General features: G+C 43.7%; 1 protein-coding gene across 3 annotated transcripts; it reads left to right on the top strand.

The window, feature by feature from the left end:
- The first annotated feature begins 1,624 nt into the window (after window positions 1-1,624).
- zgc:65895 (uncharacterized protein LOC393546 homolog) lies at window positions 1,625-19,121 on the top strand. Of its 3 annotated transcripts, none has more exons than XM_029128687.3 (3): window positions 1,625-4,441; window positions 16,271-16,322; window positions 17,467-19,121. In XM_029128687.3, the coding sequence occupies exons 1-3, from the start codon at window positions 2,394-2,396 to the stop codon at window positions 17,728-17,730; spliced, it is 2,364 nt and encodes a 787-aa protein (XP_028984520.1). In that variant the 5' UTR covers window positions 1,625-2,393; the 3' UTR covers window positions 17,731-19,121. The 3 variants fall into 3 exon arrangements, with proteins under 3 accessions (XP_028984520.1, XP_028984537.1, XP_028984529.1); XM_029128704.2 differs by lacking the exon at window positions 1,625-4,441 and adding an exon at window positions 12,083-12,848; XM_029128696.3 differs by lacking the exon at window positions 1,625-4,441 and adding an exon at window positions 15,618-15,890.
- Window positions 19,122-19,597: the final 476 nt, after the last annotated feature.

Raw genomic sequence — 19,597 nt, 5'->3', positions numbered from 1 at the left:
TGGCCTTATCCTGGGGGCCGACAGGGACTGGGGCAGGAACGACCTCCACTTGGGGGCCGAAAGGAACTGAGGCAGGACCGACCTCCACTTGGGGCCGACAGGAACAGATTTGGATAGAATAAAACAGTCTTTATTCCTGTTCAGGCAGGGTGAAGTCAGTTCAGGCAGGGTGATACACGGTAGACAACTCACAGTGACAGTACAGACTGGGTGCAGGCAGGTTTAGGTCAAAAAACATGTGAGATTGTTACCAGGCAGACACGGCTACGGTACAGACAAGGAACAGAGAAAACTCAGGAACGGTGGTCACATTGCGGGATCGAGATCAGGATACAGACAAGGTAAGGTAACGCTGGACAGTGGTGAATACACACAACAATCTGACAACAGGCTCTGATGACTACTGGTGTTTAAATGCAGGTGAGTAAATGGCAGATGACAAACAGGTGTGTTAACAAGAACTGGAAGTAAGGCAGGAACTAACATGGTAAGAACTGAAACCGGAAGTGCTTTCAACATAAAACAGGAAATAGTCCAAAGTCGTGACACACTGTATGTCTTGCACATAGGGTTGTATTTAGATTAAAACTGACTTTAATGTTAAGATAATATTACATTTGAAGAGAAAAGTAGGCAAAGAATAACATTTATGTCTCTGTTGCAAAAGATAAAATAAACACAAGTAACTATATGAGAACCAGAGTCAATATATTTTTAATAATTGCTCACTTCATAGAACTAATACTGGTTGATTAAGAGAAATGTTTTGTGGTCATGTTTTGTGTTTATTATCAATAAATCGCAGGTAATTACAATCATTTTTTTCCCCTCTAACTGTCTAGTAACACTCTTTAATATCCTGAACGTTTTACTTTTTGTGATTTCCACGTTATATAACGTTTTGAATTCACAGTGGAACTCTCCCATATCTCACCCTTCCTACAGTGCATGTCAGGACTCTATGAATGGCTGTGATGCTGCCAGGTGTGTCTGACATTTATTAAATACACTCTGGTAGTAAAACCTGATGCCCTGTTGTGTGTTTAGAAATTGACTAAAGACACATTTGGAGGGCTTTGTTTAGTGATTTTTATAGAACGTCTGGAATTAGACCCAACAGGCAAAACGAGCTCTTCCATACTGAGGAGGTGGTTTAAATGTATCTTTGTGTCAGGACTTGTTTTGTATGACATACTGCCAGCAATAAATGGTTGACCTTAAATATTTATTTCAATGTGCAGCCATAGAGGCTGGGCCATATTTGTTTCCTCAAATGTATTATGTGTATAGTAATGTGGTATCTTTAAACAAACAAGCAAATTATGTACGTGTGGCTCAAGTCTAAAGCCATCCAAGTTTTTTTTAACCTTGCAGTAGCCCTTCCCACAGACTGAGACGCGGAAGAAAAAAATAAACAAAAGTCTGGTGGTGCTTTTATTGACTTAATTCTGACTAAACTAGAGATAAGAAAATCGTTCTTGGCGATGAAACCGAGATATGCGAGCACTAGGTCGACTTTTATATACAACAGCATTAGTTTTTAATATCCCGATTTAAATTTTGAGTCCCAAAGATCACCCTCTTGAAAAAGACTGGCATCAGCGCGCATGCGCAGTAGCTGTGTTTGCATTCTTCCTCCCTCCGCTGAGACTGACAGCCCGTTAGCTGCTGCTGTTCACCGGCATGATACAGCAAACACGGACACGATACGACACTTAGCGATGGACGCCTCGGAAACATTTTACCACTACAAAGACGGGTATTATTCAGACAGCACTGTCTGATGACACCAGAAGCAAAATTCTTTTCAAGCTATTTTTTATTTCGGGAATAAGGAGACTCGACGTCCTGGAGAGGACTATATGTTACGACTGCTATTCTGCGACGTACGCCGGTCAGCTCGGAGGCATTTACATTCCCGTTGAAGACAACCCGAGGGCATTTAAACTGCTGAGGACTGGTGTTGATAACGAGTACTTCACAATTGTAATGTTTATCCAATTTTTTAGCCATTCAGATGAACAAAATGTACGTCGAGGTCTAAGAGACCGTGGCTAATTGCTACTGGTGACCCATCAGAGCTTTAAGCTAACCAGCGGCTAACCGAAATCCGCGTTGTGTTTTTATTATTTTTGCGTCACGACATGGAGTGATTTTATCCTTCTGAAGTTTGTGTAAAACTGAAGTTGACGACGGTAGCGCTGTTTATTAGCTAACGTTGCTGGGCGAATACGTTTAGGAGCATTTAGCTGTATTTTTAAAGGACAATCCGACTGCTCACTTATGCCTCCTTAGTATCGCGGTACTGCAGCTGACCCAGCTCGCTAGCTACCGCGTTAACTAGTGGGTAGCAAGCATTTTTTTTTACTTTTAACAGCTTCTCAACGGTAAACATGCATCAGCAGGACTTTTCTGCAGACTCGCCCGGCTCCGGGAGCAGGAAGGCTGCTTTCCACTACAGAAGGGGCAGCAGCGGCGCGTCCGTCTCGGCAACCGGTAGCGGGGGAGTCGGCGCCGTTGACGACACTCCAAACCAAGCCGGATCGTCCTCTCCCGGACCCCACCACCAGCCTCAGTCGCAGGTGACTGGAACACAGGTGAAAAAGAAGAGTGGCTTCCAGATAACGAGTGTGACTTCAGCTCAGATTAATGTGAGTGGAAACAACAGTCTAGCAGATGACACGGAGAGCTACGATGATATGGATGAGTCCCACACAGAAGACCTTTCATCCTCTGATATGCTGGACGTTTCTGTGTCTCGGGCTACGGATACAGGGGTTCCAGAGAGAAGCTCTTCTGATGAGACTTTGAACAGCCTCCATGGGGTTGACACACCTGGACTGGTGTCTCCCAATGAGCCCCTCCACCCCCATTCCATTCATCAGGGGTCTCAGCAGCAAGCGTCTATGGTAAATGGGACTGTGCACCCCCATCATTATTATTCTCAACAGCATGGTCAGTCCCACCATCAGCGCTCTGATAGCCTGAGTGGAGCGGAACCCTCATTGCCAGCTCTTCCTGTTGTTCCCTTGGCAAGCTCCAGCCCAGCAATGACATCTAAAGCCGTGTCCAACCTGTCCCAGAGGCCACCGGTTTTGGATAACACTAAACCTGCAGGGGTGACCACACAGGTATTGGCCCCTAGTGTTGGTGTAGCAGCCCCTGATCAAGGCATTAAGAGCACTTCAAATGTGACTGCAGCTCCTGAAAGCACTTCTGTGAGTGGGCAAGTAGCTTCTGTTGGAGGTGGAACAGGTCCATCCGCTGCTCCTGCAAACATTCAGCACAGCCAAACTCAAACAGCTACAGGCTCTCGTTTTAGGGTGGTTAAATTAGACACTAACTCAGAACCTTTCCGTAAAGGACGATGGACATGTACAGAGTATTACGAAAAGGAGATTCCTCATCCAACTACATCTGACGCACCAAAAGGTGCAGAGGTATCTGCAGAGACTGAGGCAAATAATGTTGGCATAGGTCCAGGCATTCCTGTTGCACAGCCACCTCACATACTGCACCCCTATCAGCCACCAAGCCAGGACTTCACAAGCCCCCAAGCCATGCAGAGCCCACCACAGGGTCTGGCCCAAACCACTCCTCTGACCTATGTTTCCACGCAGGATGTTGTTATTGGGGCTCACATGCCGAAATCAACTGCTTCTGTTCCACTTCCCACAGCAACACCACAGGTTATTCCACCGTCTGCAGTGAGTCAGCCTCAACCCTTAATACCTCAGCAGCTGCCCTATGTTGTTGATCCCCACCAGACTCAACCCCATGGAGTATACCCTGCTACTCAGCTCCACGCGGGGGTCATTCCCCCAGGAAGTGTCCGACAACCAGATTTTATCCAACCCACTGCTCCATTCCAAACCCAGGTCCAGCCCCCGTTGCCCCATGTTACAACAGGAATCCCTATAGCACCAGTGCCAGGTGTCCTGGCACAGCCACCTGCCAGCATTACACAGCAGCTGGGCCATCAAGGTTCGATAGCCCCACTTGCTCAGGCTAGCTTTCCAGCAGGACAGCCACTGACCCTCCCGATTCAAGCCCAACCTCATCCACAACCACATGTTCAGCCCTCTTCCACTGCCACAGTTCCAGTTGCATCTTCACATGGGATCCCCTACATGCCTCTGACTGCACTGCAAGCTGACCTAAAGCCAATCCTCGCCCCTGGTGCAACCCTAACCCATGTCCCTGGAGTAGGGAGCACTATTAAACCCTCCCAGTTGGAGGATGCCCAGAAGCTTTTGCTCCAACATCAAGGCCTGCTGGGTCTGCCCAGGCTGACTGTGGCAGTAAGTGGAGAGAGCCCTGCAGAGGCCAGCAGTGGTGCTGGAACTTTGGCCCACATTGGGATATCAGCTGAGGCCAGTGCTTTCATGGCTGCTGCTGCTGCAGGCTTGAGAAGTCAGCACGGTGAAGGAGAAGATGACAGGTGAGAACTGTGCTTCTGAAACTCTTTGTGTATTTTTCAGAAAAGTCTAGTTCAGTCTGAAACACTGATCATCTAACCTGGAACCTGAACAATTCGGCACTGTGAATAATTTTCGTCTTTCATGTAATGCTTACAACATCTGACTAGATGGCTGCCTAACAATGTTTTCCTTAGTCGTAATCAAAGCTCTGCTTATAAGTGAATGTTGCAGGTTTTCAGATCTAAATTCCTATTGTGATATGTACTAGATATGGTTAAATAAGAGGCACTGGAGCTGCTGAGTCATGTCATGGGAATGCAACAAATGCTTTACCCTAGATGACCCCCCCCCCCCCAATAGGGCTGCATTGCCCCTCCCGCCAATACCTCTGACTACCTCAGGTTATTTTTCCCTTTTTATTCAGCATTTGCGTCACCCTTTCCTTCCGTGTCGTGTTGCACACATCCGTAATACTGGCTGCAGTCTACTGTTACTGCAATGTCTTGTATTCAGTAGAAGATATAACTAAAGTAATTCTCCCAAGGCTTTAATTGAATACAATCAGTCTCATCAGAATTCCTTACATATTAGATGATGCTATATTGATCTATAGTCATAAAGGAAAAATGACCATAAGGCTTTCTCACATAAATGTACAAGCTCCAAATCAGGGCAAACATTGACAGTGAAAATAGTTTTTAGGGAATAAGGGGACACATTTACATAGTCTCAAGAAACAAACAACTCGCAGGCCTAGTTTACATGCGTCTTTTTACAGATTTTTTTAAACTACACAGCATTGCTCGATAACGACTGACAGTGTTGGCGGAGCCTTGTGAAACGCTAAATGCGTGCATACATGTCAGAAAAATTGATGTCCGTCGAGAGAAATCTTAACATGGTTGATTAGAAATCAGTTTTCTTTGCACGCTAAAAGTAGTGGTTGTGTTTTCCCGCTTCAGATCATTCACATTGTGTCTGTACTTAGTACTGGAGAGTCTGCAGGATTTGCAGGCTCAGTGTAGAAATAGTCACATTCTGTTGCAGACAGTTCTAGACTGTATTCTGTATGAAGGCTTTTGTAAGAAACTAATAACGGGCTGCCGTTGGTTGAACGCGTGAGACATTTGCATGAACTCTGCTTGCCTTCCATTCTGAAGCGCGTTTCTGTCTGTTTGCCCGTTGGTTGATCCATTTCCTCACTGTAATCCACCGACTGTCTGCAATGGCACAGAGTCTTGGTGTGTGTCTACTTAGTTTACACTTGTGGTCATGTCTTTCTTCCTTTCCGTTTACCTCATGCATGCCTTAGTGCGTCATGTCTGAACCCTTCTCTATCTATCAAGGCATCATCAATACTCTTAGCAAAGTTGTACAGTAGTAAAACCTGAATCAATGGTGCCAGTGTGTTCACATTGAATTACAGTACTGAAATTTTAAGATGTGGGTCAAACTGACTAATAAATAACTTAAACCACAAGTTATCATCCACAGTTATTATAGTAGGTGGTCAGTTAATTAGAACTCATTCTCAGGGTAACCACTGTTCTATATAATACAAGTTTAGTTTCATTTTGATGCACTTATATCTGCTGTTTGTTGAGAGATTTTTGATTTAGCTGGAAATCTGAAACATGGCTCAGACTAACAAAACAAAATATTTTTTTATGAAATAACTTTATTATAAAAAAAAAATAAGTTATTGATAGACAAAATGTGACTGCACTCACGTGACAGTCACTGCATTTACACGTGATATTACTCTCGTTATTACTCAGAGAAAGTCAGTACGTGCTTAAGGTCACAGTTTAATTGGATGCAGCTGTCTTGGTTTTGGTTTGTGATTACTATTGGCATGGTTTAACAAACCATGTGAGGGCGTGCCTGTGTTTGTGCATGATTCTACTTGTTTATTTTCACCTGCTTGCTGTTGTTTTATGTATGTTCTGGTGAGGCTGAATTTGGTGAGACATTAGTCCTACATTCATCCTCAACTCTAGGTTGCTGCCTCTATAATTTGATTTGTGACCTCATGCACTCACTTCCAGTGTACCTTCACTGATATATATTATGTTGATATGCATTTCAGTGTAAAATGCCTTTAAAACATTTAAAAGGCAATTATCCATGACCTGCTTGGTATTATTTACCCATAGTTCTTTTAAACACAATTAACTGCATTCCTCAAACATTATTTTTTTTAAGGGAAATAAACCTACTCAGCAGCAGGTAAGGCGCAAGTTCAGCCGTGTTTTACACCTTGAATATGTGATCATCAATACATCAAGGCTGTCTTTTTACAGTGAAAAGCTATGCCAAGCCTCAATGTAGTACTCTGCAAAGCACAGAACTTGTTCCTGTAGAGCTAGATTGTGTTGATGGAGTGACTGACTTTTTCTGGGGATGTGTCTATTATGTTCTGAATGTGAGCGGGCTGTGCTTAGTGCTTGGATAAAGCTTTAACATTTATTTTATTACCAGAGTCAGATCACACCAAGATTAAAGTTTCCTTTTTTTGCTTTCTTACTGCAGAATAACCACTATGACCCTTTAGTTTCATTCTGATGCACTTTTGAGGCGTTTCCATCAGATAGCAACCACGACCGCCTGTTGAGCACTGTTGGATTTGGCACTATGTACGTTTTATTAATATTAACAAGTCTGTTTTAAATCAATTTTCAATCAATCAAATGTTTTAGGGAATCTCTGATGTCAGAGCCTAAATAAGTGCTGCCTCACAATCTCTTAAAGTGGGTTGTTTGCTGTGGTATTTTAACCAAGCATGTAAAGAGGCTTTTGGAGAAGGTTTTGTTGAAGTAGTAACAATAAATATTGTATAGCTCATTACTCCGCTAGATAATGTTTGCTTAAAGACTGTTAAATAATATCTGAATATATTGTATATAATATAATAGTCATAATTAAATCATGCGTCAGCAATGGGTCAAATGGTCTTTCACGATGTTGCAAGACAACTCCACAAGAGGGCACTCTTGTATGACAAGTCCTCCCCGTTTTGTTAGCAAGCGTTTACATAACCTTATCGTGCTTTGAGAATGCTGACCTAAAATGTGCTTTGTGGCAAAGTGGAAATGTCATTTGTGCACGCAATGAATGATTCTCAAGCATGAGTGTTCTTTTGTATATCTTCCTGTAAAAACACTGACCCTCTGCGCTTATGGACGGCGACGGGGCGTCTAATGTCTATTCCATGCTTTTATGGACTGCAGAAGACCCCAGTGGTCTAATGATTGATGTAATATATCTTCTGGCACAGGCAGTAACACAGTAGGTGTGCTTATTTTCAGAGAAGGACTGAGACGTTCTTCCCATGGATAAGCTCGCATCAAACTGTCTGAATAATAAATCAGTATCCTTTAACTATTATGAGGACTTGATTGTACTGTTCATCCAGCATATATTATGTGGATAAATGCAACCTTGATGTTTATTTGCCTTCCCTTAAACTTTGACTTGCATGAAGCAAAGTAGATGTCACGTTTGTGGCCTTGTGCCTTAATGCGGCGCTGCAGCTTCTTGAGGAGAAGCACAGTCCAAGAGTATGCATATGTGTCTATGCACGTCTCTTCGCATTTGTCAGCAGCAGTGTTTAAGACTTGAGCTGTCAGTGTGGTTCATGAAGTTCATCTGTGAAATTGTAGGTTTTTGCAGGGGAGTATTTTTAGGTATAAGCCTCCCCCCCCCTTCAGGCTTTGTGACTGAGGCAAGAGAGGCACTTCTGCTTTTAACTGGTTATACTGCCATCACTTATTGGCCACCTGCACTGTCATTTTTTTACATAACTTTACCGTTTGACTCGTCTCATTCACTTTGCCTTCCAGCATTTAAAGACAGAAAAAAAATCTGGTGATATATCTGGCCCCATAATTATTTTTAAGAATTATTTACGTTCTGAGCACATACTTCTGAGCAGTTCATGTTCATCTGGATGGACAAAAAGATTTAGGCCTGACCATTTAAACAACGATAATGTATGCTTAACTCACTGTAATTTCAGGTCTGCATAATGTTTGGGTAGGAAGCAGGAGAAAACTAGTTGACTCCCTTTCAGTATTTCGGTTGTAAACTAGTTGCAAACACCGTCACTGCTTTTTCCCAGCTGGGAATGTTACCAGGCATAAATATTTTTTTTCTTAATTGCCTAATCAGTTCATCAATGAAGAATAGATAAAAAATGTAAGTGCTAATATTTTCATGTTCTTTGCTTTAAGTGAGAAATTTAATCATTGAGCTAAACGTTAGATTTTTAAATCCTTTAGCTGAGGCTTTAGTGCCATGGTTACGAGCCTGTGGGTCCATAAATTACCCATAATACCTTGTATTTGTCGGTTACCTGTCATAAGGTGCATTTCTTTTCTCTCTGGGTTTGTTAGTCTGTCTCTGGAGAAGTCTTACGCAGTAACGTGACTACTCTCCTGCCTGTTACAATAATATTTTATCACCCCTGAAAATAACACTTACCATTAAGAGAAACAATAACAACTCTGGCAGGACAAGTTTGATTATTCAGTGTCAGAGCCTTGACCCTTCCCATTGTTGAAACACATTGTGATTTCTGCATGACGCCTGCATGCTGCTTTCTCAACCGCTGCAGAGAAGATCCTCGCTGTTGGTTTTGTGTGTGCGTCCACAGCGCGCCCTGAAACCTTGAAAACACAAACGGCGTGCGGCTCCATGTGACTGTGGGTCGGTAGCAAAGCGTCCTCTGACACGTTGCATTGTCAGAGTGTGTGGTAACGTTATGTAATATTCGACTGTATATATATATTTTAGAATATGAATTAAAAACTTAAAGTAGAGTGGGAGTCAAGTATTTGTGTTTGACACAGCTTTTACTCCATTATTTGCAACCTGTTTTCAAGAAAAGTAGCTCATCGTGGTAGCTTATCATAGCTGCTTAAGTGTGAGGAATAAAATAAACTAAATATTAACTAATAGGGTGAACTGGTTTCAGATAATCTTGTTGTCTTGTGTGACTCTCTTGTCTTAGTTTCATGGTGTGAGTGCATTTTAAACGAATACCTCTTGCAAATGATCAGCGAGGCCTGTTAGTGGCTGTGCCGCTAAAGATGGTGCTGCTCCACAGGGTGTCTCCTTCTCTCTTTCTCTTTTCTCTCTCCTCACTGACCCATATGGCACAGAGGCTGGTTATGTAAGGCCTTGCGTGCACGGCAGAGACAGATTCACTCACGCTCCAAAGAGCTGCTGCCCTGAAGCTCGCCAATGCCACAGGGGCTGTTTGAGTTTTGGGCGTTCCTGCTCTTTGTCTGTCTGTGTTTGGGAAAGTGTATGGCACGATTATCTCCCAATTCTGAATAGGGTGGATTTTGATTTCTATATGATACACCTACTCTGTAGACATTAAAAACATGAAACGTCCACATTAGATTATGTAATACAAATATTGCAGTACTACTATTTTATACTGATCATGTATGTGCCGCAGGGTTGAGCCCGTCTTGGTCTTGGTTCCCTATAAATGCGTTCTGTCAGACTGCATACCCAGACACGCGTACAAACCAGAGACACACAAACAGGATGCAAAGACCATGCAGACACACGCAAGCCCATGTCTCAGCCGCTTGAGGACAAGTAATGAGCACGGAGGCGGGTGGATAACATCTCGGCCTTCAGTCTGATGAAATCATAAAGGGAAAATAACTGAGAGCAAATAATGAAAGTCCTTGACAAATCTGCTTTTGTGATGTACTCTCATATGACATGAGCTTCAAGTCGCATTGTGGCTTTTTTTTGTTGAATTGCAATCATATTTCCACATCCTCAGTTATTTTGTGGCTTCCCTTGTTATCAAACCCTTTCATGCAATATGTTCAGAAAAGTCACCATTGTGGCAGAGTTGGACCCTACTCGGGACCACATGCAGCAGCTCTGCTTTCGCTCCAACCTCACAATAACGTGCAACGGAAGCATTAGTTAGACTCAGCTGGAGGCTTTTGTGAGCAGGATCATGGATAAAGGAGTGCAGAAGGCATTTAGGTTCCAGTTAGCACTATTGATTTTCACTTCTCTGGAACTTTATGTCACTTGAACTTTGAGGTTTATTCTCCTCTGCTTGTTTTGACATTTATTGCTATTTCAGTTCATCAGTTTACTGGTATGAACATTTCTCTGGAGAGGAGTATGTCTTCACTCTAACACTTGAAAACTGGGATTTGGGTTCTATTTGAATTGAAGCTGATTGATTAGTCTCTCATTATATATTTGAGTACACAACCTTTTCTGCACACAGCTGCCTTTATGTAACCTCCAAAGGGTGTGGTAAGATATAACACCAGCTCAGATATGTTTAGTAATCGCCTAAAGAAGCTAGAGGATGAAGTCCTGTTGTAAAACGTGTGTGTGTGTGTGTGTGTGTGTGTGTGTGTGTGTGTGTGTGTGTGTGTGTGTGTGTGTGTGTGTGTGTGTGTGTGTGTGTGTGTGTGTGTGTGTGTGTGTGTGTGTGTGTGTGTGTGTGTGTGTGTGTGTGTGTGTGTGTGTGTGTGTGTGTGTGTGTGTGTGTGTGTGTTGGTTGCTGCTTTGCTTTGCTTTGCTTCATGGCTTAGCAGGTAGAGCTCATTTTATCTCCCCTATCCAAATATTTTATGCACAGATTGGCAAGCTAAAGCACTAATTATGTAACTAAAGTCGAAATATCTGGTTGAACATCAACAAGTCAGCCTAGTAGAAAGCATTTAACTGGGGTTAAAGAGAAACTGTTCTGGTTCTGTTCTGTTCTGTTCAGACCTTATAATGCAGTATCTCACGTTTTCCTTGAGCGTGCCATCCGCCAATTGTATAGTAGAGTATACATTAGGCTTTAGCATAGTGGTTAGGTAATATATGGGTCAGACCTTTTGTAGACATACACAAGCCTTAGATGTAATCATAATGAATAAAAGCATCCCATCTGGACTGTCTGTGATGTCACAACATCAAGCTCAGCCACCATTGGTTCAGCAGAGTCTGTTGTGTTGGTGCACCATCGATGATTGGCTAAAAGTAAACTGTCTACATCACTGAAGGCTTCCCTCAGACCACTTTCCTCTTTTGTTCTGAACGAGCATGCGTACTCTGACCTCCAGAACTGCAAGTACACAATGTACAGATTTACAGTATGAGGAGTCGTTGGTGTAAAGCGAAGGGGAAAAAAATACCTGCAAGAATTAGTTTCTCAATTTTCAATGTTTAAGTCAAAAAATCTAAACATTTAAGTCTGAAAATATATTTTTTTTCATTTTCCATTTTCCCTGAACTGTTTCTGGAGTTGGTGACCTTCACTTAATAAGGTTAATTCTTTCACTGCATGCACTGAGCTGAATCACTCCAACAAACTCTGCGTGAGCTCCCCACGACACCATTTTGTGGCACGCTACCGCCAGCTAGCATCGCCACTTCCCTTCTGTACTTCTGTCTACTACTGTCCTGATCTCATCTTGGTTCGAGCTGATAAAGCTCTGCTTTGCTGTCTTGCCCAGGTTGTGCTTTGTCTTTGTTAAAACGGAAGCGTGCGCAGCTGCATGTAAGCCTTTTTTAAGCTAGCGTGGAGGTGCACGTGCGATGTGGTCCAGTGCATACCCACGCAGTGACTGTGGGTGCACCCCGTGTGCATCAACTGATGAGGAATGACAGGAGAGCTAAGGGCATGCCTGTTGTACCATACTGTCTTTTTGAGAGTACCCAAGGAGCAGCACAGCCCCGTTTTGTCAGGATGTTTTGTCTCATCACTGGAATGTGGTGCTAGAAACTGTAGGTGTAGGGAACCACTCAAGTGTCCACTGCAGACAGGATGTTGCAGGAAACAAAACAGGAATGACGTGTACTAGCGGCTGAAGGGAGTGGCTTGTTGACAGCAGCGAGCATGGTAACGGGTTGTGTGGTCAAAAGCAGCTCACCCCATTGGATGGATCGCCCTAATCTAGGCTGACAGTTTACATAACAGAAAAAGGGGAGGTGGCATGATCATCAGCCCTCCTATCGCCCCTCACGACAAAACTGGTTGTCTGCGAGTCTCTACCAGGGTTAGTAAAGGGAAAAACCAGGGGGACTTATCATACTAATGCATGCTCCCGTTGTACGCACACAGTCCCGCTCCCATCCCTGTCGATCACAGCTCCATCCCGGTCTCCGTTGTTGGTCACGCTCCCCTGTGTGAAGCTCCCTCAGCTGAGAGGAGCAGGGGGTCAGAGCTACAGCGCGCAGCAGGGAGGTCTGGTGGTAGTGGTGGTGTCAGCTTTGGGGTGCTTTAGCGGGGTGGGTCTGGGTGCCATTTGCTTAGCTGGAGTGTGTGTTTAGTAGCCTCAGAGCTTCAATGAGAGAGAAGGGGCTGTCCGGGGCAAAAGGAGTGGATGGCAGAGATGCCATGGCCTTAAAGCTGCTCTTCTGGGAGCTGGAGAAGCATCTAAAGAGGTAACGATGGCTGTGTTGTCCTGTTGTCAGAAGGTTGTTATTGGTGTGGAGGTCTCATCTACCGCAGCGGTCGGGGAGTTGTCTCTTTGTCTCCGTCGTCTCGTTGCCGTTTTTGTAGTAATGTTGTCAGAAAATACATGTAGCAGCTGCAGTTGCAGCAATATTGTCCAGTCGCCTCGGGGGGTATTCGTGTATTTCACAATTCTTGCCAGGACGTCTGCTTTTTGACTTGTAGATGTAAAAGCCAGGTTCCGACATCTTTAAATTCAGGTTGTTTTTTTGTTTGTTTTTTATTGTTGTTCTTAATTTTTCTCCCTAGTTTCTTTTTAAAATAACATGCTCAAGTTCCTCAATCACTCCAGTTAAGCCATATTTGCTCCCTTGTGTTTGAACAGTCTGTCCAACCTATAAAACACTTATTTAACTTATGGTTGAAGAACTGTGCTTTGGTTTGAGCCCAACTTTAAATTTGTTCCTGTCAGCTTGGCCATTTTTTTGTATAAACATATGAATCACATTTTTTTATAACGGTGTACACAATAAGCACAGCTCCATAACAAAAAGGACAAATAATGTCTTGTTCTCAGAATCACTCAGTTCTGTGATTTCTTTAGCAGATCTACAGTACAGAGCTGGAGGAAGAACAATACAGAAATAATGAGCGATTGTGAAGGTTTTTCGATTCTGGACTTCAGTGTTTATGCATGGTCCACTTTTTTAGCTTGGTTCCAGGCAGAGACATATATAGCATCACTAAGGTGCTTAAAGCAGGAAGGATGTCTCTAAGGAGCTCCTGATGTACAGACGTAGATCAAGCGTTGCCTCTTTAAACCTTTTATTCTTTTGCCCAGTGAAAGTCAGCTGTAGTGTTGAGCAGCCATCCTGATTGTAGCAGATGAAGGAGGAGGCAGAAATTCAATTATGATTTTAACCAACTTGATTATTAAATGATAACAATAATACTTAACTTTTGGGCCATGCAAGGTCGCCTACAGCAATAGCACTCGATGAACAAGTGAAACAATAACGCTGTATGAAATAAGGATGAGACATGTGCAACAGCAAATAAAATGACATATTCTGTATGTAATTAGTTTTATAAACAAATCTGAGGTCTCCAGATTGTGTATAAATTGTCTGTCTCAAAGGCCATCTAGAAGTAGTTACTGCCCTAGCTGAATATGTGCTCACAGCCTGTCAGAAATAACTGGTTTTGATCTAGAGCCCTCACCTTCACATGTCTGATGTACGTGTACGACTCAGGGGTTATGGTGAAATAATAATAATGAAGAACAACCACTGTGTCACGGTTTCCCTTATGACATCACAGGGAAGAGAAATCCTGAATAGAAACAAATAAAAAACTAAATTTTCAAAATAGGGGCCATATGTCTAACCCACATTCCTAGAAAAGATCAGGGCATTATCTGTCTAATAAATGATGCCCTGGGATTTTAAATGTTTCGGTCTACTGCAAATATATACTTTGTCAATATTTTTAAGCCTCACTTTAAAGATTTCCAGGCTACATTACAGCAAATAAAAACATATATTAACTTTAGGCAGTTGATCAGGTTTGGATGCTTATAATTTCTGTTTTTGTAAATGAAACAACAACAGCCTGCCCCATTTATAATTTCTTCTTTTGTTTCTGGCTTGACATTTCTCATTTGAACATACCAGTACTCCAGATGTCCTTGTGTTGAGTTGAATTTTTGGTCATCTGTCCATTTATACGTCATCAGAGCCGTTTTTCTTTGTAAGAGTCATGGGGACGCTGTCATTTCGGTGGGGGGGCAGGGTAAACTCTGGACAGTCCAGCACAGGCCTGCATGCATAGACAAGCAATCATTCACTCAGTGTCTCCAGTCAGCCTGACTGCATGTCTACATTTGAACTATGGGAAGAAGCAGAAATACCCAGAGAAAACCCACTAGACACAGGGAGAGCATGCGAGACTGCATGCAGAAAGAAAGACACCATTACATCACCAAGTCATTTTCATGTTAGTAAAAGCAATTTAGAAGCTTTTACCAAAGAATAACATAGTAGCTAACATTTAGTTTTGAATTATCCCATGTCTGTCTTATTCTTTAAAAGTTAAAGTGTTGGATTTTATCCAGACCCCTGAAATGTAGACCAGTAATCCCAAATGATAGTGACAAACTGATGGAAAAAAGACAAAACGGTTTAAGTTGCCTCATCTCCTCCTCCACACTGGCTTTTCTGAACTCTACCATCTGCTTAGCCCAGAACTAACTAATGATGTTTTCCTCAATTCAGCTTTTGTTGAGTCAGTGTTTGGGTCTTAGTGTTTGTGTGAACCTTTTAACAGATGATCCGTTGCCGATAGGTGGAGACAGTGTTGCATATACGGCCTGTGATTGCTGCGCAGAGTAGATCGCCTACAGAGCACATTTTAACAGGAAACCTAATAAAACTAAACGACCCGCACATTTAGACCGTTATCTCTTGGCGATCTGCGCTGAGATTCGTGCTCCAGCCTCCTTCGTGGCTTCATTGTGTGCCCCGCGAGGATGCGGGCTTTTATTCGGGACGGTGCAGCAGGTAGATGTTGTATAAATTATTACCATAAGAGGCCTCTCGTCCAATCGGCGGCGCTGCCGCGTCACTTTTACGCATGGAATATGTCAATGAGCTCCCTCGTCGGCCAATCGCGCGGCCGCTGGCGCTGTTTTTCTGCATGTATTATCCCGAGTGGGAGCCGCGGTGCGTGGAGGTGCAGCAGCAGCCTCAGTCTTTTGTGTGCTCCGTCTCGGCTGCGAGCTCTGCGGCATCCCGGAGCGCCGATCCAACACCCTGCCTCTAATAATGCGCTGTTTTTCTACTTTTATACCACTGGAGCGCCAGTCTGTAGAGCCGATAAATCGCCCGAGGAGGGTTTAATGGACGGGGTAGCATGAATTCCCAGTGTTACACAGTGGCGATGGACCTTGGCGTTTGTCAACTGCGGAATTTCTCGATTTCGTTTCTGTCGTCCGTGCTGGGAAAGGAGAGCGCATCAGTCAGCGTTGACGATAGGTAAAAGCAGCCGTTTGTGATTTAATGCTGCATATGAGTCGTGTGTATTAGATTCAAGCGAGGCACCACACGCGAAATGCTGCCTCATTGATTCTCCGCCATGAAAGTCAAAAGCTGCTACCTCGACCTCCATTCGGTTTCGCTTTGCTGCAGACAGTAATCGCGATTTCTTGAGCATCGCCGCTTGAATTGTCCCAGGGTCCGTCTACAAAACACGACAAAACGGCTTTGCCTCCTTTGTTTTTCACGTGGCAGCATCATATCGTTAATTCCAGTCACGTATGCGCCATGAAAAACACACTTGATCCGTTTTTTTGTTTTTTTTTTTTCAAATTAGCGCACATGATCGAGCATCACATCATATTTTCTCTGTTTTCCAGCTCGTCGGGAGCGAGTGTGGTGGCCATCGACAACAAGATTGAACAAGCGATGGTAAGCTGATGTGCAGTCGGTCATGTTAGCCGCACAGTGAGTTATGTAACTCCAGCACAACGTTGTCCCCAAAGAGCTCATCACCACCTTCTACCTGCCTGCTCCAGTCGTTTCTAGCATCTTACTTCATGTGTGCGACGAAGTGTTGTGATACATACACCCTGTAGGAATCCTATGAGACAAACAAGAGATGCTAATAGCATGATGGCCATTTTCTGTACGTGATATTTATTGGAAATGAAGCTGCGGGTGCGTCAAAAGGCGCACTTTCTTTGCGCGCTTTTGACGCACCTGCTGGTCGGAAGAGGAGCCTTTTGCGCTGTCACGATTTGGATCGATCATCCCCGGTTTGTTGGTTGCTTGATGTGGGCCAAGGTTCACACGCTAGCCCACCGCCCCACCTCGTACCAGCCCTCCTCTGTTTTCGCATACGCACAGCTCCTCTCCCTCCCTGTCCTGTGTTGCTAGGCAAGCGGCAGCCTCCCCTGGCTCAGTATAAATAACTCTGCCGGTGATTGGCCCCTCCCAACCCGGTGCAGGAACATTTTGTTCCCGTGGCAGTGAGGAAGAGGAGGAGGGAGGGCGATAGGCGGGCCCAGAGTGGAAGGGATGCTCAGATTATTGCATGCAAATCCCCCTTCAGCAGCTTGCACGCTGCTAGAACACCATCATGCTAGTGAAAAGCAAAGCTGTGCCTTTCAGACATTTTGCAAAATCCACCCGTTCTACTTTGCTGTCCCATTTCTTTATTCAGTGACAGCAGTTTATACTAGAAGGAAAATGGTTGGTGTATATAATAGAGAGGAAGTAACTAAGGCATGAAACATGTCTGAGTTCCATTGTGTTTTCAAGTTGCCCAACGTGATCAACTCAACAAATTCAAATCTATCTTGACCCGTTTGTCATATAAACCTGCAGATTTCTTTGTTTCTCTCTAAAAAGAGTAAAACAATCTCAAGCTGATAATAACTTGTTTGCTAATAGTTTTAGCTGCAATGTGATAATTTAAAAAAGAAAACCTGAAGAGATCAAACCTGAAGAAACATGTGCTGCATAGATGCAGTTTAAAGGTTTCCTGCCTTATTGTGAAACAAATCTAAGGCATTATTTACAGTCTCCTGCTCTTTCTCACCGCTTTCCTCAGGACCTGGTGAAGAGCCACCTGATGTATGCTGTGCGTGAGGAGGTGGAGGTGCTGAAGGAGCAGATCAAAGAGCTGATCGAGCGCAACTCTCAGCTGGAGCAGGAGAACAACCTGCTCAAGACCCTGGCCAGCCCCGAGCAGATGGCCCAGTTCCAGGCGCAGGTCCAGACGAGCGGCTCCCCCACCAGCACCACCCAGACGCCGGCCCTGGTCGGCTCCACGCAGGGCCTCCCCTCCACACAGAGCTCTGGCCCGTCCGCGTAACACAGGGTCTGCACACTGGAAAGCCCCCTAAGGATGAGATGAGGGGGGTGTACAGAGGAGGAGACTGAAGAGGTGGAGGAGGGATTCTTGCCATACTGTGAACTGACTCTAGCATCATGTCTGACTATGCCGTATACTTCAGCTTCATTGGAAGACAGGAAACCACTTTTTTGTTGCACATTTATTTAAGCTATAGACTTTAAAAGCGGCACCGTTGTGCGGGCGCGTACGCTTTTGTCTGCTTTGCCTGGACATTTATTACCCATTTTAGACAATCACCGCTGTCGTGCTGGACGCTGTGGTGATAAAACCCGGAAGGACAGAACGCCAGTCGCCACCATTGTTCAGGGCCACCAGAAGGGGGTGAAGCCGGTCAGTCAGAGGAGGAGCTGCATGCTGTTGCTGTGCCATCAAATCCTGTGGAAAGTGTGCCATTGTCTCACCCGCACCACCTCATCTCTGCTCAGCGATGTCCATCTACACAATGTCTTTTACTCGGCATTGGTCTTTTTCCTTACTCCCATTTGCACTTTGATAGACTTAATGCGACCCATCTGGAATGGGAGTTAGGTTATCCAGCTCACTGTCGCTGGGTCTCTTATCTTCAAGGCATATGAAAACAGATTTTCTGGCTCGAGAAGCAGTCTACCCATTGTTGGATGGAGCATTAAACATTTATGCAGGGAATCAATGTTTTTTTTAGGGTTGGATAGAAAAAGATTTTGTCATTTTTGTTCATTTTGCTCCTGGTGATGTAATTGAATTCCTAGTGGTCTGTAAAATTAAATAACAGGTAAATAAATAGGACATGACTGTTTATAGATAGTGAACTTTGTACAGACTAAAAATTTCCAATTAATCTCTGCCAAGTGCCTGGTTTCTAACCATAGATAAATATATGGAAGTGTTTTTAGTTGTTTTGTTTATATATTTGTATACATATATATCTATGGTTTGCCAGGTTTTGTGCTACCTGTGAAGTCAGTACTCAGGGTGAGACCAGACGAGGATTATTTACCTGGACACTAAGATGCTGTCTCTCCTGCACTGACACACAGATGCACGTGAACTCTCCTCTACAGTCACTTAAAAACTCACATGCTCAAATGATCTGCACTGTTTTACCATTTGAGGACGTGTGTAGCTGTATTTAAAGTTGTTGTTTTTTTCTTTTTGTACAACCAAGTGTTTTGAGTTGCTCGTAGTGGGACTGGAGCGCTGAACACAATAATAAAGACTCTGCAAAAAATTAAAAAACACAGGAGAAAAGAAAGGAAGATGCCTGGCAGAAGTATGTCAATGTTTTGTGCATGTTCCTCAACTCATCACAAATGTGACGTTACAATTGCACTAGACAATTGCACCTCAAATAAAAAGACAACAAAAATGGATCTGTTTGTTCTTTATTGCTTTATTAATGTCACATTATGTGACTTTAAATTAAAAAAAAAAATGGGAGTAGGCTAAAATAGCAGACCAGTTTAATAACAGTGACAGATACTGATTCTTTCCAGTGTACCCAGACTTCCCAGTTACCCAAAGGCAAGAGCGCCGCATTTAAATACGCACCTGTATGTGCGTCTGTGATTGGGCGGGCGCGACCAAGCCCCCCTCGGCCGATAATTGCCTCGCCCTTTGATGCCGCACGTGAATTCGCACGTGCACAGACAGTGGGAAAGGGAGCGCGCGGACAAACGTGGGCATGAAGGCAGTAACGTGAACGTGTAATTCAGACTAAATACGAAAATAAGATTTTTGTTGGACCTTTATGTGAGGCGTTTTAATAATAAATAATAATTCAATAATAAATCATGTAAGATATGCGTTGCCGCGTTATGTAAATTTAGTATTGCGTAACTCGCAACTA

Source organism: Betta splendens, chromosome 2, assembly GCF_900634795.4.
Source record: "Betta splendens chromosome 2, fBetSpl5.4, whole genome shotgun sequence".
In the NCBI taxonomy this organism is placed as follows: domain Eukaryota; kingdom Metazoa; phylum Chordata; class Actinopteri; order Anabantiformes; family Osphronemidae; genus Betta; species Betta splendens.
Note: the sequence above shows the minus strand (reverse complement) of the source record. Positions and strands in the feature narration are given on the sequence as shown.